Source organism: Haplochromis burtoni, unplaced genomic scaffold, assembly GCF_018398535.1.
Source record: "Haplochromis burtoni strain Fernald_Lab_line unplaced genomic scaffold, NCSU_Asbu1 Contig_278, whole genome shotgun sequence".
NCBI lineage: Eukaryota > Metazoa > Chordata > Actinopteri > Cichliformes > Cichlidae > Haplochromis > Haplochromis burtoni.
The window spans coordinates 422,954-444,848 of NW_024582639.1; the positions used below are offsets into that span (position 1 = coordinate 422,954).

At 38.1% G+C, this 21,895-nt stretch overlaps 2 protein-coding genes and 1 long non-coding RNA gene across 7 annotated transcripts; all 3 read left to right on the forward strand.

Annotated features, from left to right (window-relative positions):
• Positions 1 to 1,037: 1,037 nt before the first annotated feature.
• LOC121811909 lies at positions 1,038 to 4,016 on the forward strand. Of its 2 annotated transcripts, none has more exons than XR_006055295.1 (4): positions 1,038 to 1,100; positions 1,591 to 1,769; positions 1,959 to 2,361; positions 2,898 to 4,016. It is a non-coding gene; the product is annotated as an uncharacterized LOC121811909 (long non-coding RNA). The 2 variants fall into 2 exon arrangements; XR_006055294.1 differs by having other exon boundaries at positions 2,904 to 4,016.
• A 6,224-nt stretch (positions 4,017 to 10,240) lies between these two features.
• Positions 10,241 to 13,420, forward strand: LOC102291815 (nuclear factor 7, brain). Of its 4 annotated transcripts, none has more exons than XR_006055291.1 (3): positions 10,241 to 10,323; positions 10,441 to 10,978; positions 11,690 to 13,418. XR_006055291.1 is itself a non-coding variant. In XM_005943891.3 (3 exons), the coding sequence occupies exons 2-3, from the start codon at positions 10,523 to 10,525 to the stop codon at positions 11,864 to 11,866; spliced, it is 639 nt and encodes a 212-aa protein (XP_005943953.1). In that variant the 5' UTR covers positions 10,241 to 10,323; positions 10,441 to 10,522; the 3' UTR covers positions 11,867 to 13,419. The 4 variants fall into 4 exon arrangements, 3 of the variants coding, with proteins under 3 accessions (XP_005943953.1, XP_014196090.1, XP_042083656.1); XM_005943891.3 differs by having other exon boundaries at positions 11,684 to 13,419; XM_014340604.2 differs by having other exon boundaries at positions 10,243 to 10,323; positions 10,467 to 10,978; positions 11,684 to 13,420.
• A 1,392-nt stretch (positions 13,421 to 14,812) lies between these two features.
• On the forward strand, positions 14,813 to 21,820 carry LOC102292139 (NACHT, LRR and PYD domains-containing protein 3). Its single transcript, XM_005943892.3, has 9 exons — positions 14,813 to 15,103; positions 15,210 to 15,344; positions 15,419 to 15,478; positions 15,558 to 17,340; positions 18,073 to 18,234; positions 18,316 to 18,489; positions 18,605 to 18,772; positions 18,966 to 19,012; positions 19,103 to 21,820. The coding sequence occupies exons 1-9, from the start codon at positions 15,058 to 15,060 to the stop codon at positions 19,621 to 19,623; spliced, it is 3,096 nt and encodes a 1,031-aa protein (XP_005943954.1). The 5' UTR covers positions 14,813 to 15,057; the 3' UTR covers positions 19,624 to 21,820.
• The last annotated feature ends 75 nt before the right edge of the window (positions 21,821 to 21,895 follow it).

The following is a 21,895-nucleotide window of genomic DNA, read 5'->3' on the forward strand; positions in this document are numbered from 1 at the left end:
CAAAACTAACGAGCCTGTTTTAAAAATGTAAGGAGTAGAAAGTACAGGTAATTGTTTAAAAATGAAGGGAGTAAAAGTAAAAAAGTTGCCAGAAAAATACTCAAGTAAAGCACAGATAATGAAGTACAATAGCAAAGATTTGTACTTTGTTACTTCCCACCCTATTTAAGTTGTATTACACTTCATTACTGTTTAAAGGATTTTTATGTTAGAGGTTTAGTTGTGGATTCTTATTAGTTATCATATTAATACAAAAATGTCCCATGATTAGAACTGTCAGTGAGAAGCTTATGTCAGTCCGCACTTCATACACAGAAAAACACTCCACTTCTAGTGAACAGACTGTTATTTTCTGATTTGCATAGAAACTGGTATGCCTTGTTCACTGGAATGCACGGACCTTTACGGTGATGACAGATGTTGAACAGGAAGAATCTTTACACTGAAAGTTGTGCTCTTATAACATATATACATATGTTCTTCAGCTCTGCAAGATAAATACTTTCTTGTTCCCCAGAACTTGCTAACAGTCCTTAGTGTCATGCAGGTATACTTGTGAAAATTTAAATTATATTTCCCTGACTCCACAGACACAGTGATATCATTACATGGCATGAAATATATAGATACTAATTGTCCAAATACCCTCATATGTACTGTTATAGAAATCGTCTTGTGTGGCTTCAAGAGGTATAACAACAGATATCTGACACAAACCCAAAGTAAGAAAAAATGGCAAAATCTAGAAATAATAATAAATTTGACATTATTAGTTTCTTAAATTGACAGATGACGCTGTGTCATGATGTTCGCTTTGCTGAATATTCATATTTATAGTTGTCATATTACTATAAATTATGTCAAATAATTAGAACCGCGAATGAACAATTTAACATCGCCTTCAATCTGCCCCTGCAAAAACAGGGGCAAGTCGAGAGGTTAGTTTATCCGCTTACTTTGACCAATCACAGCAGCCCCGCCCCCTTCTGTTCCTAATAACTTGAGCAAGGTGAGCAAGTTGTTGGTTATTTGAAGAGTGAAAGACCAGCTCTACACAGGAAAACACCAGGAGCTACTTGGAGTTAGCCTGAAAGACAAAGGTGAGCTTCAAATTAATAAGTTTGTTCCATTTTAAAATCTATTTTAAGTTAAAATGTAAATTTTGTACTGTGTGGGCTTTGACTTCTGGTCACTTTCTGCAGCGTGCTGGGGTATGCTCTCACAGCTGCAGACAGATGATGAGCTATAAATTCCTTATTATGCAAAGTACAGCAGCTGTTAATGCACCTCAGTAATGTTTAGACAACTATAAGTCCTATGTTGGCTCCTTTATTGGCACTTAGAGCTGAAACTTTGAGAACCTTTTCAAAGAGTAAAACAAACCAGGCATAAATTTTCTGCTTCCTGTCTTTTTTCTTTTTCTTGCTTTCAATAGAAAATTAAGTGACTTTATCCTTACTCTAACCTGTCACTGTAATTCTATGCAGCCAGAAACTGCTGGTAAAAAAACCGCAATTTCTAAGCCTAAAAAAAAATTAAGTTCTTCTATAAATTAATTCTAATGTCTTGTTTCTGGACTTTCACCATCAGCCCACAGCTCTACGTTTCATACGAGAGAGAGAATCCAACAATGTGCGACCTAGAGAACACTTTCAGAGAGAAAACTGTGGACAAGCCGGTAGAGATTAATGAGAAAGATGCTGTGGATGTTACAATGGAAAAACTGGGGAGCATTAAACACCACAACCTCACAGTAAACTTCACTGAAGGTAAAATGTTGTTGTACAGCGGGTTTGTCTGTGTGCAAGGCACAATCTGTATCTGTGCATCATGCAAACATTTAAATCTTCATTGATCTGCAACGATTTGTTTGTTACTAAGCAGTTAATGTGATTAAATGAACCATACCATTTCTATTTCTTTACCCTTTATTAACGTACTTTTTAAATTTGCACCAGATTGGCCTCAAGTGCTGAGTCACAAAGATCCAAATGATGAAGTTCTAGATTTTAAAGTTCGAGAACGTGAAGATTCAGGCTTTGAAGATCAAGTTGATGAAGAGCCTTTGAAGTCACAAAGACAGATGAAGAGTCCAACAGTGGTTTAAGCTGGAGTGATGAAGCGTTCATTGAGGATTGTTGTCCACTTTGTTCACATGTTTGCACTGAGCCTGCGGTGCTGCAGTGTGGCCACAGCTTCTGTAACGGCTGTGTGCAAGAATGTGAGAAGTGGAAAAAGTCTTTTAAATGTTCACTCTGTAACAAAGTCAACAACAACCCAGAGCTTCCAGTTAATGTTTCCATGATGAGTTTGAGTGAAAGCGACAGAGTTGATCCATCAGGAGGACAAAGAAATGTGCAGGTGAGTGTGCTTCATTCTTTACTGTTGATCCAGAATGTTTCATACTCCCGTATAAAACCATAAAGCTTCATCTTAATAGGGTTATTAGGCACTTTGACTCAATCATGGATGATCTGCGATAGCTAGTCAACATCATCTTTATTCAGCTACTTATACAACCGCACAGAGTGCTCAGAAAATTAGCAGTTGATTCTATGGAGCTCATTTTCAGCTCTAAAGTTTTACTCTGGGATTCCAGAGAACAGCTTTTTTATTATTCACTGACTTTCCTTGTGCTTCTGAGTGTTTGCTTTCTTGAAGTTATCCATTATCCATTAGGGACATGATGGATGATTATAGTAACCACAAACTTTTTCCACACAGTAACTGTGTTAAGAATAAAAAGTGAGAACCCCAGAACGCAAGGATAAATGTGTAACACCTCTAGTCCACGATTAGAGAAGATGATTAGCAACATAAAACACAATAATCTCTAATCCAGAGAAGATTTCCTGTTTCTTAATCACATCAGTGTTTTTCTGTTCTGCTCTTTTAAGCTGCAGCCCCTGAAGTTGTCGACTCCTTCATCTCCAGAGCTTCCACTGTCTGAAGATCTGACTGAGGAGACTTCAGTGTTTGGCAAACATAAAGAAAATGTTCCCCATGTGCTCATCATTAAATTTGTTGAAACGTTAGTTGTAACGACTGTTGTCACATTTGGTGAAGCTGATGAAGACTGAAACCTTTTTAAGTTCATTTAACTTCAACATAATAACCTTGATGAGATATGAGGGTTAAATGAGCCTGTGCTCCTTCACGACCCTCTCAAACATTCCTCCTTATGAAGATAACTCCTCATATGGTTTCTCTTCGTGTAGTGCATTAACAGGCTGGTGTTAACTCATCACGAGCTGGTCTTTTTATGAAATGGTTTATTCTGTTGTCTGTAACAGTATATTTTGAGGGTTTTTTTTATCCCTCTTTCTTTCAGATAAAAAGTAGCACAGTTTATGTTAAATATTCTCTCGTGTTTTTCCTGTTAGTCTTATTTATTTGTAGATCTTACATCATTTAAAGTTCTTTTGGCAGTATCGTGTGTTTTGTATGCCGTAAAAGTGACAAAGCACAACTTGGACTTTGCTTCCATCTTGTGTTCAACAAGCACAGCTACAGTGTGCAGGTCTGAGAGTGTGAAACCAAACTGTGAACTAATATGTTTTTAACGTCTTTTCAGTGACTGATGCCTCGCTAATGCTTTCATATGTAATATTCTATTTTGGTAGAATCAATTTCTGTCTTCTATCGGGAAGGATGATTTGATTATCTTTTATGTTTTGGTCTGAAGTTGCATTAAATAAAATGTAAAAGCAAAAATTAAGACTGGATATTTTTAAGAAAGCAGAACCATTCTGATCTAAACCCAGACGTTCACTCAGAAGCTTTACTCTTATCTCACTTTTTTGAGATAAATGATGCTGACGATGACTAATAATATTATGGTGATCCTGTAGACTAGGAAAATGATGTTAGTCAGGTCTAATACAAATCCATGAATCACAGGTTTCAGTAAAAGTGATATAATTTGATACTAGTGTGATAACAGAATATCACACTAACTGTTCATGTTGTTGGTAAACTGATGTATGTAATCACACTAAAAAATGTTTTATAATCTAAATAAATAGATAGATATAGAAATTCTGGTAAACCCACAGCTGTAACAGAATCTGTTTCTTATCACAGTTTCAAGAACAGATTTATACAGGCTCTCTACATGACATCATGATATTAAATGATATTATCAAAGTGCATTTGAGATCACAATAGCTCAGTTTCCATTATCTACTATATATTATATATATTCCATTTCCTTGAACAATTCAAAAATCCAAACATGAAATCATACTTTTTCTTTCAGGGTTCTAGTATGTGGCCTGCATGAAACACCATGATAAGAACACGTCTACAGTCTATCTTCTGGACATTGTCACACTGTTAAAGAGTCTAATTTAATTGCATTTTTACACTCTGCATTGTGCATCTCTTTTCGGAAGTCCTTATTCATTTTTCTTCCTTCCTTTCCTTGACCATATGACATTTCCATCAAGGAAATAGTTGCAAAAAGAAGACAGGAGGTAACTTTTTGGACAACTCAGCGGCACCCTGGAAATTTTCTAAATGAACAGAAAGGTCTAAAAAACAGATGGTATTAAGTCTCCACTCACTGTATATAAAATGATCTAAGATTTTTTAAAAAGTGTTTATTTTTCATATATAAATAGTACAGAACTGAATCAGTTTGATCAAAGATGATCTTGTACACGTTTTAAGACAAATAGTACACAACTTGGACTTTGCTTGCATCTTGTGCTCTACAGAGAAAGCTGCAGCGTGAAGGAGGAGTGTAAAAACTACTGTGACTAAATGCAGCTAGTTACTTCACAGCATCAGTGATTATACCACACTAATGAAACACACAAAATTTTAGAGTTATTTGGGCAGTCGGAGGCACTGCCAATATGATTTTCACTCTTTGAAATCTTAGGCCATGTCTGAACATGAATATCTCAGCAACTATTAAAGATGAAATGTTCATGTTCCTTTCTTACGATAAAAATTTAATTTGAATCTGTAATTTGGGACACAAGAAAAAAAAATATATACAACTTGGCTATTTAAAAGTATGAAGAGAAATTCAGGCAGTACTGTAAAGTCCCATATTTGAGCATACACTGACAGAAATCTTGACATTGGAAAAGACTAGTGAGAATTTCTGAACCTCACATAGCAAAAGAACAACAACAAAAAAACCCTTTTATAAAACTTTCATAGTAGTTTGATCAAATAGGATAAGTTGTACTACAAACACAAACATATCAATAGATAGTCTAAATAATTCAGTTAAGCATCATCAGCCATGAAATGTGTGTTTGTGTGTTTGCTGATGTTTGTTGAGCTGATGGAAATATTGCATTTCACAGTTCAACACTTTTTGGCACAACACTGAAAGTATGGATACCTGAAAATTCTTCATAAAGACTTTACTTTCCTGGCTATCATCTATCAACTAATATGTTATTTGGTTATGTAGTTTTGTAAATTATTCAGTGTTGGGGAGTAACGGAACACATGTTATGTATTTAAAATACAAAATATGAGTAACTGTATTCGGTTACAGTTACCATTTAAAAAGGTGGTATTCAGAATACAGTTACTTTGTTGAAATGAATGGATTACACGGCGGCCTTTTCCTGTTTCACATGTTCGGCTATGCCTTCTCTATTTTTGGTAATTCCACGCCGGAGGAAACCCAAACAAAACACGCATTAAGAGGCTCTAATGTCGGTGTCTCAGTCTCGCTGCCCATGTCACCTCTACTTTCGGCCTGCATAATGACGTGAAGAAGTATTTTTAAAAAATTATTATTCAAAAAAATTTTTCATATGAAAGCAATAGGTAGAGTGTTACAGGCATAGACCTAAAGAATGTAGCCTTATGGGCAGTGTAGCTCAGTTGTAAGTAAATAATTAAGACTCGACTATGTGTTCGTGTTTTCCTCCGAAACAATAAGTTCCATTGGAGCAGCCTTTCAGGGCCTCTCTCTGTCTCTGGCTAGCAAAGTTGACCCAGACAACAAAGCAAAGCTAGTTTTCAGCTACAAGCCCGACACAGAACCCGACATATTAGCCAGAGGTCCCTTTACTGCGGTTCGGAGCCACAGACCAGTTTTATATACGCGCAGAATAGGAGATCACTGCTAAAAGTGCAGCCTTACCTAATGTCAACCTACTGTTACTCATTTTATATTAAGATTTAAAAATCTAGTTGTTATTGGTATGGCGACTATCCTTAAGTAATAGCAATAAATCACACAGCAATAGTACATTCATTTTGTTGTAAACAGCATGATAATATATTAAGTAATCCAAAGAATTCAGAATATGTTACTCTCATTGAGTAACGTAACGGCATACGTTACAAAATACATGTTGGGGCATGTATTCTGTAATCTGTAGTGGAATACATTTTAAAAGTAACCTTCTCAATACTGAAATTATTTAATATGTTTGTAAGATTGTTGTGTACCATGAGGTGTGCTTTGTTGAAGGAAGTTTCTTGTTTATCATTATTAGTTATCAAATTAATATAAAATATGTCAGTGATTAAAACTGTGAATAAGAAGCTCAGGTCAATAAAGGACCACTTATGTTCTGCACCTTATACCCAGAAAAATAGTCCACTTCTAGTGAACAGGGAGAATAGTTTCTGTTTTACTGGTGTGCCTAGTTCATTGGAATGTATCGGTCTTAGATGGTGACGACATCTGTTGACCAGGAAAACTTCTTACACAAACACATGACATCAGCGTCTGACTTATTTACAAAAGTGCTTCAAATGAAAAAAACAGAAAAAAAACTGTCTAACAGGACTGAAATGTTGTAAACCACAGTTATCAGTAATCAAGGAAAAAGCTAAGTTAGTACGTTTTATTAGCAACTATTGCACCTTGTTCTATCTAATGCAAATGTAGCACATTTAAAGGCTATTTGATGCTTACAATAACAACTTTTCCAATCGTTCTGTCAGGGTCTCGGGTCTGTGACCCAGCGCTTTGAGTTATTTGGTATTGTTGATTTCTTATGTTAGCGTTTAGTTCATGTGTTGTTCTTAGTTAAGGTTGTAGTTGAGCCATTTTGTATTTTTGATTACTTATAAGATAATTTTAAGTTTTAGTATTTTTATTTAGTATGTCTTAGTCTAATTTATGTTTCTTCCAGGTCGCCATGTTTTTGAGTCTTGTCCTGTCTTCTGTGTAGTCTGTCTTGTTCCCTATGTTAAACGTGTAAGTTACGCCTGTGCCTTGGTCTCCCTAATCTCATTTACCTCTCCCTATGTTCCATGCATCCCCAGTCTGTCATGTGTTTTATGTCTATGTATGTTCCATGTTCCATTGTCAAGCTTGTGTTATCGTGCCTTGTCTCTCCATGTTTCCTGTGTTATTTTGAAAGGAGGCTCAAAATGAGCCTATTTTTGTTTTAAAACTTCGAAACAGCAGACGTAGATCTTCTGCTGGTCACAAGTTATGTTGGGGAATATTTGCTCTCTTTCATTTGCCCTCCATCAGTATTTAATGCAGGACACAGCCCCTCCAGCTGTTAACACATCAAGCATTAACTAACATCACCATGTAGTTTGTGAATTTGTTTCACAGCTTATTGCGTGCCATGATGTGCACTTTGCTGAAGATAGCCAGTTGTGGATTATTATCAGTTATCGGATTAATATAAAAAACTGTCAGTATGAAGCTCAGGTCAATAATGGTCGCTTTTAGTCGGCAACATATACCCAGAAAAACATCCCATTTCAACCGAATAGACATGTAAGTTTGTGCTTCATATAGTAACTGGTATGATCAGTTCATTGGAATAGACTGTGACAATGACTGCAACAGGAAATTTTACAAAGAAAACATTTCACTCTAAGGTTTGAAACAGTGGTGTGTGTGATATGTGATGTTGCAAAATTTGGATCCAGTCCCAAGTAAATACACGGCCATTGTTGCTGATAGCAAGTATTGATAAAGATGCTTTTAACTCACAAAGGCAGCTTATGTATGATTAGCAGGGAATGTCTGAATATAGTCTACAGGTATGATAACACTTAATTAAAACTAACTAATGCTTAAGATCCAAAACAACTGAATCATTATCTTCGGCTGGATATTTCTTGCCTCTGTGGAAGAACTCTGTGGGGTCTGGGTCTATCTGAAGGATTTTTTTCCTCCTCCGTCAGTATCTTTTACCAGAAAAAGTCTCTTTTTCACAGGTTTTCAAGTTTTTATACAAGTTGCTTGTGTTGCCAAAGTATTGAATTTCATTCTTACACGCCTACATCTTTACAAGGTTATTATTTGCAGCCATGAAATACCTCCCCTCCGGCTTTTTCTCACCCACTACATGTAGCGTACATATCTGTTTAGCACAGCTGAGTCATGTGACAACAACAAAAACCACAGCAGAGCAGGGAGGAGGAAGAGGAGCAAAAAGTGCACTGATCTGTTTACTGTTGCGGAAACAGTCCATTACTGGCACTGCAGACTTTGACAATTACATTCAAGAGAAATTTGATCGCAGTGCAACACTTCTGTCCCTTTGCTGACCCACTTATCATAAATGTGAGCAAGTTTTAAGGAACAAGGAACAAGGTTTGCTTGGTAGGGCTTTGATACGCACAACCATAGTTATGTTTCTAATGTGACCATATTAGCGATGTTCACTGTTACTGTTACCATTCAGCCGAATCCACACAAGCAAAGCATTTAACAGAATGAAGCCTACAGTTTAGCTTTTTGTATTTTAGGCTTTTACCATGTGTAATATAGGTTTCCACTTTTGTAACAGTACATATATGTGGTACTGTGCAAAACTTTTGAATCATCCCTCATTTATTTATATTTTGCTTCCAAGGAGCCAGAGTTTCTTCTCATTTTTCTCCTGTATCTCTCCTGAAGGGCTTTCAAAGATTTTCTTTGGACTTTGGCTGTTTTTCCACAAGTTTTTCTTCCAGTTATTGAATCTGATCCTTTTCTGGGAATTTTTTTTTTTGTTTGCTTGTTGTACCAATTAGAACTGACCTATAAATGATTTAAGCATGAATTAGCCAATGTTGTGTCACCACATAACAGATAACTTAGCAAAGAATCAATTTATATTTAGCAGCCTGTTGCAAAAATGACTAATTTGTTCCAATTGTTTAGCCAAAAGGATGAAACATGGCAAAAACAACAGTTTGACAGACATAAAATGGTTTTTTTTATTAATTCTGTGTCTACATCAATCTGTAAAACATCTGGAGACTGTCATGATTTGGGACTGCATTTCAGGAGGTGATGTTGTGTATCTTGTCAAAATTGATGGAATTATGAACACAGAAAAGATTTTGATGTGAAAATACGTAAATGGAGTCAAGGACATAAAAGTTGGGGGTGGGGGCAAGGCTCTACAGGATGGCAGTTGTCCCCCTTTGCCCACCTGTAGATCTGCCCCTGGCTTTGACTTCTTGTCACTTTATGTCCATTGCTGGAGTGTTCTTCTCTTCTTTTAGCTGCAGACAAATGATGAGCTATAAATTTCCCATCATTTCAAACAAAGCTGCTGTGAAGAATAGACAATATATCACATGTTCAGAGCTGTCAGTAAGAAGCTTAGGTCAGTCCGCACCGGATACACAGAAAAACAGTCCACTTCTAGCGAACAGACAGTTATTTTCTGGCTTGTATAGAAACTGGTATGTCTTGTTAACGGGAATCCCCGAGCCTAGATGGTGATGACAAATGTTGACCAGGAAGAACTTTTACACAGAAACATGTGTTCTTAAGTCATTTGTACAGATGTTTTTCAGCCCTGGAAAATAAATACTTCCTTGTTCCCCAGAACTTGCTGACATTTCTTTGTTTTCACGCAGGTGTACTTGTGAGGATTGAAATGACATTTCTCTGACTCCACAGACATAGTGATGTCAGTACATGGCATGAATTGTATAACCACTACTTGACCAAATACCCTTAACTGGACTGTAAATCTGGAAATAATATTACATTTGCCTCTGTTACTTTCAGAAATAGCTTGTTTGATAGATTGCTGCGTGCCACGATGTTTTCTTTGTTGAAGAGAGTTAGTTGTTTATTATTCTTAGTTGTCATATTAATATAAAGGATGTCAAATAATTCATACTCAATACAACTCCGCCTTCAGTCTTCCCCAGAAAAAAAACTGCACATTTTCCGCAAGTCGACAGGTTATTTTCTCTCAGTCTACTTTAACCAATCACATTCAAGAGAAAATGCATTACCATACTGGAGCCCCGCCCCCATTCCAAATAAAGGATCTAAGGTGAGCAAGTTGTTGGTTATTTGAAGAGTGAAAGACGAACTCTACACAGGAACATAGCAGAAGCTACTTGGAGTCAGCCTGAAAGACAAAGGTGAGCATCAAATTAATGAGTTTGTTCAATTTTAAAATCTATTTTAAATTAAAATGTAAAGATGTTACCGTTTTTATTAATTTATGTTTCATTTTCTTTCATAAATTTATTCTAAAGTCTTGTTTCTGGACTTTCACCATCAGCCCACAGCTCTACGTTTCACTGGCACTTTGCACAGCATACGAGAGAGAATCCAACAATGTACAACCTGGAGAATACTTTGGATAAGCCGGTACAGATTAATGAGAAAGATGCTGTGGAAGCTACAATACAAGATTGGGCTCAAGTGCTGAGTCACAAAGATCCAAATGATGAATTCAAAGATTCAGACTTTGAAGATCAAGTTGATGAAGAGCCTTCTGAAGTCACAAAGACAGATGAAGAGTCCAACAGTGGTTTAAGCTGGAGTGATGAAGCGTTCATTGAGGATTGTTGTCCACTTTGTTCACATGTTTGCACTGAGCCTGCGGTGCTGCAGTGTGGCCACAGCTTCTGTAACGGCTGTGTGCAAGAATGTGAGAAGTGGAAAAAGTCTTTTAAATGTTCACTCTGTAACAAAGTCAACAACAACCCAGAGCCTCCAGTTAATGTTTCCATGATGAGTTTGAGTGAAAGCAACAGAGTTGATCCATCAGGAGGACAAAGAAATGTGCAGGTGAGTGTGCTTCATTCTTTATACGCTTCATACACCCATATATCAACCATGTAGCTTCATCTTAATAGGTTCATTAGGCACTTTGACTCAATTATGGATGATGTGCGATAATTAATCACCATCATCTTTATTCAGCTACTTTTACAACCGCACAGAGTGCTCAGAAAATTAGCAGTTAGTCTTAAGTTAGCACAGCATATTTAAGTGCCGGAATGATCAGGACACATCAGTCCTAAGAGAGGAGATGAAGGACAAACAGTCCAGCAGGTTTCATTACAGGAAATAACCCAACTTTCCAAAACTCACCTCAACAAACTGACCTAACCCAAAAACCTCACTAGTCAGGCTGATGTAACTAAACCTCCAGTGAAGGAAATGATTCTTTGGAGCTCATTTTCAGCTCTAAAGTTTTACTCTGGGATTCCAGAGAACAGCTTTTTTTATTATTCACTGACTTTGCTTGTGCTTCTGAGCGTTTGCTTTCTTGAAGTTATCCATTATCCATTAGGGACATAATGGATGATTAAAGTAACCACAAACTAAGAATAAAAAGTGAGAACCCCAGAACACAAGGATAAATGTGTAACACCTCCAGTCCAGGATTAGAGAAGATGATTAGCAACATAAAACACAATAATCTCTAATCCAGAGAAGATTTCCTGTTTCTTACTCACCATCAGTGTTTTTCTGTTCTGCTCTTTTAAGCTGCAGCCCCTGAAGTTGTCGACTCCTTCATCTCCAGAGCTTCCACTGTCTGAAGATCTGACTGAGGAGACTTCAGTGTTTGGTGAACATAAAGAAAATGTTCCCCATGTGCTCATCATTAAATTTGTTGAAACGTTAGTTGTAACGACTGTTGTCACGTTTGGTGAAGCTGATGAAGACTGAAACCTTTTTAAGTTCATTTAACTTCAACATAATAACCTTGATGAGATATGAGGGTTAAATGAGCCTGTGCTCCTTCATGACCCTCTCAAACATTCCTCCTTATGAAGATAACTCCTCATATGGTTTCTCTTCGTGTAGTGCATTAACAGGCTGGTGTTAACTCATCACGAGCTGGTCTTTTTATGAAATGGTTTATTCTGTTGTCTGTAACAGTATATTTTGAGGGTTTTTTTTATCCCTCTTTCTTTTAGATAAAAAGTAGCACAGTTTATGTTAAATATTCTCTCGTGTTTTTCCTGTTAGTCTTATTTATTTGTAGATCTTACATCATTTAAAGTTCTTTGGGCAGTATCGTGTGTTTTGTATGCCGTAAAAGTGACAAAGCACAACTTGGACTTTGCTTCCATCTTGTGTTCAACAAGCACAGCTACAGTGTGCAGGTCTGAGAGTGTGAAACCAAACTGTGAACTAATATGTTTTTAACGTCTTTTCAGTGACTGATGCCTCGCTAATGCTTTCATATGTAATATTCTATTTTGGTAGAATCAATTTCTGTCTTCTATCGGGAAGGATGATTTGATTATCTTTTATGTTTTGGTCTGAAGTTGCATTAAATAAAATGTAAAAGCAAAAATTAAGACTGGATATTTTTAAGAAAGCAGAACCATTCTGATCTAAACCCAGACGTTCACTCAGAAGCTTTACTCTTATCTCACTTTTTTGAGATAAATGATGCTGACGATGACTAATAATATTATGGTGATCCTGTAGACTAGGAAAATGATGTTAGTCAGGTCTAATACAAATCCATGAATCACAGGTTTCAGTAAAAGTGATATAATTTGATGCTAGTGTAATAACAGAATATCACACTAACTGTTCATGCTGTTGGTAAACTGATGTATGTAATCACACTAAAAAATGTTTTATAATCTAAATAAAGATAAATATTGAGGACAATATTGTGTGTTTGCATACAGAAAAAAGTATTTACATCAATGTATGATTAAAAAACAATGTCAGCTATCTCATGTCTAAGAAATGAGGCTACTACACACATCTTCCAGACACTATTCACCTGCATAAAGTGTATAAGTTTCATTATGGTTGCATATTTATATGTATTATGATGATTTTGTAGGCTGGGGTAATTCACATGGCAAAAATGAGTGTATTCCCTATTCTCTAAATGAGGTGTTGTTATTGCAAAATGAAAGCAATGCAATACCTTTATAAGGTACTGTAGGCGTACAAACCCCACAAATGGGTAATGGGTTTGTAGGTAGTTGCTAGACAACGTGATGACATCATATACTCTAGATAAGAACCTCCAGTGGAGTAAGATGTGTCGCGTATGAGGAATCTGAGGGCAAATAAAGAGACTATCCCTGTTTATGGCTGAGGTGTTACATTTTGGTGTTTTGTTTTTATATTTCTGTTTTTAGTCAACTTTGGTTTTTTAGTTTCCAGAGTGGGTTTGCTGTCTTCACCGTTTTAGTGCTTAGAAATGGTTGGTTTCACTTTAATCTCCTAGGACTTGGCATCCACATATGCGGACATCACATTTTGGGTTGTCTAGACCAAAATACCAAATTCGCTACAAGGGCCTGATTTCCACTTACGAGGACATTAAACTGCCACTCTTCTATCAAAATTGAAAACGAATGTCATCATATGTGGATCTAATTTTTCTCAGAAACAAAAATCAGGTATAAAAAAACAAAATCAGGTAATTTTTTGTTTTTACATTCATTGGGTCCCAATCAACCCAAATATCAAAGAGAAATAAAAAATGCATGCCATGAAAGCATTCGGGTCTTAGGTGGTTAATTTTTATTACTGGCTAGTGATTTTTTTTTTAATCAATTATAAGACAATTATAAAACAATAAATGGCCTGTATTTGTAAAATAAAACAAGCTTGACTCATAGCATTCCCAGTTTCAATAAAGATAAACCAAAGGCTCCTCATCCTGGTCGTGGTAGAATTTGGTCAAACTGACAAAAAAATGTAAGTAAAACTTTTCCAATATATTAGGATATAGAAGATGATTTTGTTTGACTTCATTGTATTTATAAAGTAAATTTTTTATTTGTTTAGTTTCAGAATGAATACCCTACCCTACACTCTTTTGTTTAACAGCTCAAAAAGTTCCATTGTGTTGTTGAAATATTCTGTCATATTCATTTGATTTATTTTCTCTCTGATTTGGGACTTTCCGGGCCATCCATCCATTCGCTTACCCTTTTCAGGGTCGCGGGGGGCGCTGGAGCCTATCCCAGCTGTCATAGGGCGAGAGGCGGGGTACACCCTGGACAGGTCGCCAGTCTGTCGCAGGGCAACACACAGGGACAGACAACCATTCCACTCACATTCACACCTAGTGGCAATTTGGATTATCCAATTAACCTATCCCCACAAGCTGCATGTCTTTGGACGGTGGGAGGAAGCCGGAGTACCCGGAGAGAACCCACGCAAACACGGGGAGAACATGCAAACTCCACACAGAAAGACCCCGGCCTGATGGTGGAATTGAACTCAGGACCTTCTTGCTGTGCGGCAACAGTGCTAACCACCGTGCCACCGTGCTTCCGGGCCTTTCATGGAAATTGTGTTTGGCTATACTGATTTTGCATAATTTACATGTCTTCTGTCACTGCATTTAGCTGCCTGAGTGTGAATCTGTGTCTGATGTATTGGTTGTTACATTTACCCTAAAAAACTGCTGTTTTTTTTTTGTTGGATACCAAGTTAGTTTGTCCAAAATCAATCAAGCAATCAATAAAACAAAGCAAAATATCTTGCAGCTGTTTGACATTTACATTTTTTAGTAAACGAAACTTTTGTGGTTTGTTTAAGAAGGCAGACTGTCTGTGCATGCAAGAAACCATACTTCCTGTTTTTCTCAGGAAGTAACCTTCTCCTTTAATACCATCTGCCAGTGTGTTATTTAAGTGGCAGTTTCACTTTAGTAAGCAGCCATGCACTCGTCTTCTGGTCTGTTAGATTTAATGGTGTCTTAGCAGATTTGTAACAGTAAAAAATAGGGTTTGTTTAATGTATTTATTGACCATCTAGTTGACTGTTTGGAAGCAAATATCTTCAGTGAACAGTCAGAGATGTTAAAGACTGAGGACAAGGAGTATTCCCTGACAGAAACTACATGAGGATTAAAGTACTGTAAAAAGAAAATGGACCAATCAATCGTTAGTGATAAAACAGATGATTTCTCTGAAGGTAAGTCTAATTTTTTTTAATGTAAGGCAACAAAAAGATAATCTGAAAAGCACCAGCAACCATTTTTCTTCAGTGATCTCTTATTCTTGCTTTCTCTCCGAGTCAGTTCCCTTTATTCAGGCTGCGGTTCATCACTTCCAGCCAAACTACACTGCACAGAGTGGTGGCAACGTGGTCGCTCCTTCCATAATTGGTTCAAATGTTGGCAACATAAACATCAATATCTTCTCAGCAACACAAGGTAGATACATGTAGATAGACGCAGTTAAGTGAATGCGCCGTTTGGTCTCTTCTGATCTTTGTGTCGTTTTGCAGAGTGTAAAGAGGACCTCAACAATGACCATACAGACAGCTGTGGTGCTCTGCCGCCTGAAAGTGAGTGCTTCTCAATTATTTAATTTAAAAATGTTACATTAAAAAAGTAAACCATTTAAATAAATGTTTTCTCTTTCAGTTGACAAGGTTGCAGAAAGTCAACAAAACCTGAAAGCCACTCTGAGAAGGAAGTTCAGCCACATTCTCGAGGGGCAGGCGACAGAAACAAACAAAATCTCTCTCAATAACATTTACACAGAGCTCTACGTCACCGAGGGAGGAAGCGGCGAAGTCAACAAGGAGCATGAGGTGAGACAAATCGAGACGACACCCAGGATCCATGTGGGCCAGGAAAAATCAATCCACTGCGATCACCTGTTCGCTCCTCTGCCTGAACGTGGCTGTGACATAAGGACTGTCGTCACACGGGGAGTTGCTGGCATTGGAAAAACTGTTTTGACCAATAAATTCACTCTGGACTGGGCGGAGGAGAGAGCAAATGAAAACCTAGAATTTGTATTTCCACTTTCGTTCCGAGAGCTGAACTTGATGAAGAAGAAAAACTTCAGTCTAGTGGAGCTTCTTGTTGTGCTTTTCCCTGAAATTAAAGACATAGAAATTTTCACTAATGTGAAAAAAAACATGCTCTTCATCCTCGATGGCCTGGATGAGAGTCGCCTCTCTTTGGACTTCAACAGATGTGAAATACTGTCAGATGTGACTCAAACTACCACAATTGCCGTATTAATGACCAACCTCATTAGGGGCAGATTGCTCCCTATGGCTCTCGTGTGGATCACATCACGCCCCGTAGCTTCCAGTCAGATCCCAGCGAACTGCGTTGATCTAGTGACTGAAGTTCGAGGTTTCAACAACCTGCAAAAAGATGAATACTTCAGGAGGAAAATTAGTGATGTGAACTTAGCAAACCGGGTGATAGCACATGTGAAAACCTGCAGGAGCCTTCACATCATGTGCCACATACCAATTTTCTGCTGGATGGCAGCGACTGTTTTCGAGAAAAATATGGCTACAAAAGAGAGCAATGACACACCAAAGACTCTCACTCAAATGTACATACACTTCTTATCCTTGTGTGAGGAGGCAATGAAGAAAAGGCTGACAGGAAGAAGGGAGTCAAATGCTGACTGTGTGAGAGCTAATCTCCTGGCTTTAGGAAAGCTGGCTTTCCAAGAACTCGAGAAAGGCCACCTGATCTTCAATGAAAGCGACCTAAAGCTGAATGGTATCGATACTGAGCAGGCATCCATGTTCTCAGGAGTCTACACACAGATCTTCCATGAGGAGATGACAGTGTGCAAGGAGAAGATGTTTTGCTTCGTGCATCTGAGTGTTCAGGAATTCTTTGCAGCGTTGTACGTCTTCCTCACGTTCCACAACGACAACGTTAACGTCCTGGTGAAGTTGTCCGCGTCACGACGCTTTCTATCCAGACCATCTGAGCTCATCCTCTACAAAGAAGCAGTGGAAAAGGCTTTGCGGAGTGAGAAAGGAGATTTTGACATGTTTCTACGCTTCCTTTTGGGGCTGTCCCTGGAGTCCAATCAGACGCTGCTGAAACATCTAATGGTCAACAACCGAACACAACAAAAGACAAGAACTGAAATCGTTAAACACATAAAGGAGAAGATCAGGTCCAATCCATCACCAGACAGGTGCCTCAATCTCTTCCACTGTCTGAACGAGCTGAATGACCACTCCCTCGTGGAGGAAATTCAGAGCTATCTCAGCTCAGGTAGCCTTAACAGAGCCAATCTTTCACCTGCCCAGTGGGCCACACTAGTTTTTGTATTACTGACATCAGAAGAAGAGCACAGTACGTTTGAACTGGGCAACTACACCAGGTCAGAGGAGGGTCTTCTCAGGCTGCTACCTGTCGTGAAAACAGCCCAAGTAGCAAAGTAAGTAGTTTACAGTTATTAATTTCTACAGGAGAAAAAAACAAAACTCCAAAAGACTGAGAAGAGTAACTCCTCAATTGATATTGGAACCCAGTGCTTTTAAGTAACATCTCCTAATCTCTTCCTACCTGGAATGACCAAATCAGGGCATCTGTGCATAGCTAATATCAGCCTGTCACAAGCATAGAAAAAAGCACATTTAAAGTCGAGCTTTTAGAGGAAGCTGCAGCCTGACCTATTGGCTCGAATCTCTGTTACATATGCCCAACACATTATTTAAAGCTTTGGCTGTGTTTGATGTGAAAACACCACAAGGTTTTCGCTGTAAAGCTCGAGAGGGAAAATCCCAACTAGATCAGCAGTTTCTGAAATACTTAGACCCGTCTGGCACAACAACCATTTCACATTCAGAGTCACTTAAAACATTTTTCTCCCCTGTTCTGATGCTCGGTTTCAAATTCAGCAGAATGTCCCGACCATGCCAAAATGCATTGATTTGCTGATTAGATGTTTGTATTAACACTTGATCAGATGACAAAAGTACCTAACAAAGAGTTAGTGAGTATATATTAAATATACATGATGTTAGGCAGTTAGCTAACATTTTGACAGATGTTTTTGCATAAAATTTCAAACAGTGCTGGATAACAGACGTATTTCTAATCTGCATATATAAGGGGATTTTGCTTCCTGGGATTACTTACCATTTTCTTGCTGTTTTCCCTGTTGCAGTCTGAATGCATGCAACCTTACGTTGACCTGCTGTGAGAACCTGGCGAATGCCATCAGTTCATCCCAACTTAGAGAACTGGACTTGAGTAACAACAATCTGACAGATGTAGGACTAATGAAGCTCTCCAGTGGGTTGAGGAACAGCAAAGTGGAGACGCTCAGGTTAATATTCAACATGGTTCTTTTATTTTTATTTCTCAGCCAAAATGTAAGCACATGATTACAGCATTTTCCTTTGTGCAGACTGAGGAGCTGTAGCCTAACAGAACGCAGCTCCAATGACCTGGCATCATTTGTCAGCTCTGCCTCTTGCCTGCTAAAACTACTGGACCTGAGTGATAATGAGTTTCATGATTTAGGAGTTAGAAGGTTTTCTGATGGACTGAGGAGCTCTGACTGTAAACTGGAAACCCTCAAGTGAGTGTCCTGAGTGTGAGGCTATGTACTGGTATAAAGACAGATTCAAACTGAAGTTGTTCTTGTCACTGTCATGGAGACAGCTGGATGAAATAACTTTCTGTATTTCTTGAAGTTTGTCCCTGTGCAGTGTGGGAGAAGAGGGCTGCATTTTCTTGGCATCTGCTTTAAACTCATGCCACCTGAGAGAGCTGGACATGAGCTACAACCACCCAGGGAACTCAGGGTTGAATCTTCTAACAGCTCTGAAAGAGGACCCACAATGCAGCCTGGTGAAACTCAGGTAGTGATGGTATCCACAACATCTGAAAAGTAACAGGTTATTTCAGTGCAGAAATAGTGAAGAACTGGGTGATGTAACCATCAACCATTAGATAGTTTCTCCACCAGATAATGTCAGTATCACCAGTGTACACAACTAACATTAATTGTGATGCAAGTGTCTGAACGTATTTGTCCCTCTGTTATGATTTTAGCATGGACCAGTGTGGTGAGTTCCGGATTCAGCCAGGTCCAAAGAAATGTGAGTAACCACAACCTCCCTCCTTTCTCCTATACTCAGAAAACTGTGTGATGTAAAATATGAACTGAAATTTTAAATCTGATTCATCAGATACCATCAAACTCACCCTGGACCCAAACACAGCACATAAAGATCTTTCTCTATCCGAGGAAAACAAGAAAGCAACACGCTGGACCAAGCAGCCATATCCAGACCATCCAGAAAGGTTTGATTTCTGGCCTCAAGTGTTGTGTAGAGAAGGGCTCACAGGACGCTACTACTGGGAGGCGGAGTGGACTGGGAGAGTCTTCATAGGAGTAGCCTACAAACGAATACCCAGGAAGGGAGAGACTGATGACTGCTGGTTAGGTCGAAATAACTCCTCCTGGGGCTTGAACTGCAACAAAGATGGATACAAAGCCTTGCACAAAGGCACAGGCATTCCTATAACCACCAAACCCAACTCCAACAAAGTAGGAGTATTCCTGGACTGGTCAGCAGGGATGCTCTCCTTTTACATGCTCTCCTGTGGTTCCCTTAAACTCCTCCACACCTTCCACACTACCTTCGATGAGCCTGTTTACCCCGGGTTTCACCTTGGCTGGGTGGACTCAAAGGTTTATTTGTGCTAAGTATCGCCAATCTGCTTTTCTGATCTGGAGACACCCGAGAATTCTGTTTCATCTAAATGCTGGACTTCTGAGCCTGATGCCCATAATGTGATAAAAGAGCTGCAGCTAATTTCAAATTACACCAGGATTCTTTTTGGTTGCTATTAGCGATATTGGCTCTGTATGGAATGGTAATTCTGGACAGTTCAGAACTTTGGATTCAAGCTGAAACATTGCATTGTATATATTTCCATGAAATGAGTGACAATGATACTAGTGATGTGAGCTTTTCAGATAACACCACACTGTGTGGTCTTAAAGGAACGAAACAAGGTTGACTGTGATCAGTACCTAGCCTGCTGTGAAGGTGCTTCTGTTATTCACTGTGATGTTTATTTAGATGACATCACGTTTAAAATGTACTTACCAGAAAAACTGAACTTTAATCTCTTTAGAGCAGGGTCTCAAACTTAAATGAGCTGTGGGCCACTGCTGGCACTGTCATCTGATGTGAAGGCCACTTCAGCACAAAAAACACACAAACAAGAAAACACATAAATATTTCCAAAAATGTTTAAAATTTCAAATATTGTATAACAAGATAAAACTGCAAACATGAATGCATTATTTCCTCACTCTTAACTGACTGAACTACCAAATAAACAAATTGGTCCTCTCTTTCTGATACAGTTTCACAAGAAAACCACAAAGTTGATATAGCTGCAAAAACAGCTGCACAGGAAGGCATACCTTTGACCTTCACTATGTTACGTGATTATTTTGAAACCACATTAGATCAGCACCTAAACCCGAGAAAGACTAAAAACAGAGCAATAGAAAATGCAGAGGGAATTCTAAAACGACCAAATAGAAAACCAATCCTAGCTAACACTTTATATAGATACAACACTCCAATATTGCCTCAACAGGAGGGATGGTATTTATAACAGTGTTTACTACATATGGATTTAGTAACTACTCAGAAAATATTGTGCAAGGTGTGAAATACGCATACAAATGGATTCAACACACTCACATGGATTATGTAGAAATATTGCCTAGTAATGATTGACCCTTATTCTAAATGAGTGGAGGCTTTTCCCTGTGCTAAACTGGACTCATACACACCCCAATAAAAGAAATAATTCCCAGATTTGGAATCCGAGAAACACTATATAGAGATAAGGGCAAGGATTTTATTAATGAAGTAATAAATAGACAAGCTCAAAATTGAAGAATAAGCTTAAAAATCACTGCACATAATTACATTTTCAATTTTTATTCTGACACATATCTAAGACAAAACACATAACCAATTTTTTTAAAATGTACTTATACGCAAAGGATGTGTTCAGTCAACAATATATCTATCTATATAAATATATATATAACGTTTCTTGACTCCAAACTGGTCTCAAACTGTGAAGCTGGGTGCAAAAAAGGGCATCAACATCTGTCATGTGCTTGTTTCCACATTGATTACATTTTAGTGTGAATTTATTAGGTCTGTTTTATCCATTTCCCTAGTGCTATGGTTTAGATATTTACCTATATTAAAAAAAAAACACAAACTCCCTCAAACTAATTGTTAAATAGTCTAACACACTGATTGGTGAGCATCAGTTACAGTAGGTGACCTGGTTGGTTTTCACCTGACGACTCTGGATGAAGGCTTGTGGGGCCACCTGTCCAACAGCTAAAGCTGGGGTCATGCAATAAGAGGATGAATCCAAGCACAGCAGTAACTCTACAACAGATTGGCTGCAATGGCCGAATCAAAACGTAGACTCGAACCTGACTGAAGTACAGTGGCTGCAAACTTCAATGAACTCAAGTAATGCAGTAAAGAGGGCTCAGATTCCTTCACAACAATGTGACAGACGGATAAAGTAGCAAGAAAACTTCAAGCACATGATATCGCAGGCAGCCTCAGATACACTAGCTACCTGCAGACTTAATCGTTTGGGATCATGACAAATATCTGCTCAGATATTAGCGCCATCAGATAAAGCAGACATCATTAAAAATAACCGTTTCATAAGGTTTTCAGTTAGTACAGCGGTCCTGATAAAATGCTGAGTTAGGCAATATACAGGAAAGCGTAATTTTTCAATGCTAAACTTACACTTCCCTAGACTATGAGAATTTTTGTGGATGCAGAAACTGAGAAGTGAAAGCATGCGGAAAAATGCAGACCCGTCATAAATGTATCATATTGTTAAAAAGAGGAAGTGACAATGTTTTGTAATTTTGCTTTTTTCCCCCCACAAAGTGATGGATAAGTAAGACTCTC

What these genes read in the sequence shown, in the direction of transcription:
- LOC102291815 (XM_005943891.3), top strand. Translation starts at nt 10,523, where the DNA reads ATGTACAACCTGGAGAATACTTTGGATAAGCCGGTACAGATTAATGAG. An exon ending in GAGGACAAAGAAATGTGCAG is followed by an intron (nt 10,979 to 11,683) that starts GTGAGTGTGCTT and finishes TGCTCTTTTAAG; the next exon opens with CTGCAGCCCCTGAAGTTGTC.
- LOC102292139 (XM_005943892.3), top strand. Translation starts at nt 15,058, where the DNA reads ATGGACCAATCAATCGTTAGTGATAAAACAGATGATTTCTCTGAAG. An exon ending in TATCTTCTCAGCAACACAAG is followed by an intron (nt 15,345 to 15,418) that starts GTAGATACATGT and finishes GTCGTTTTGCAG; the next exon opens with AGTGTAAAGAGGACCTCAAC. An exon ending in TGGTGCTCTGCCGCCTGAAA is followed by an intron (nt 15,479 to 15,557) that starts GTGAGTGCTTCT and finishes TTTCTCTTTCAG; the next exon opens with TTGACAAGGTTGCAGAAAGT.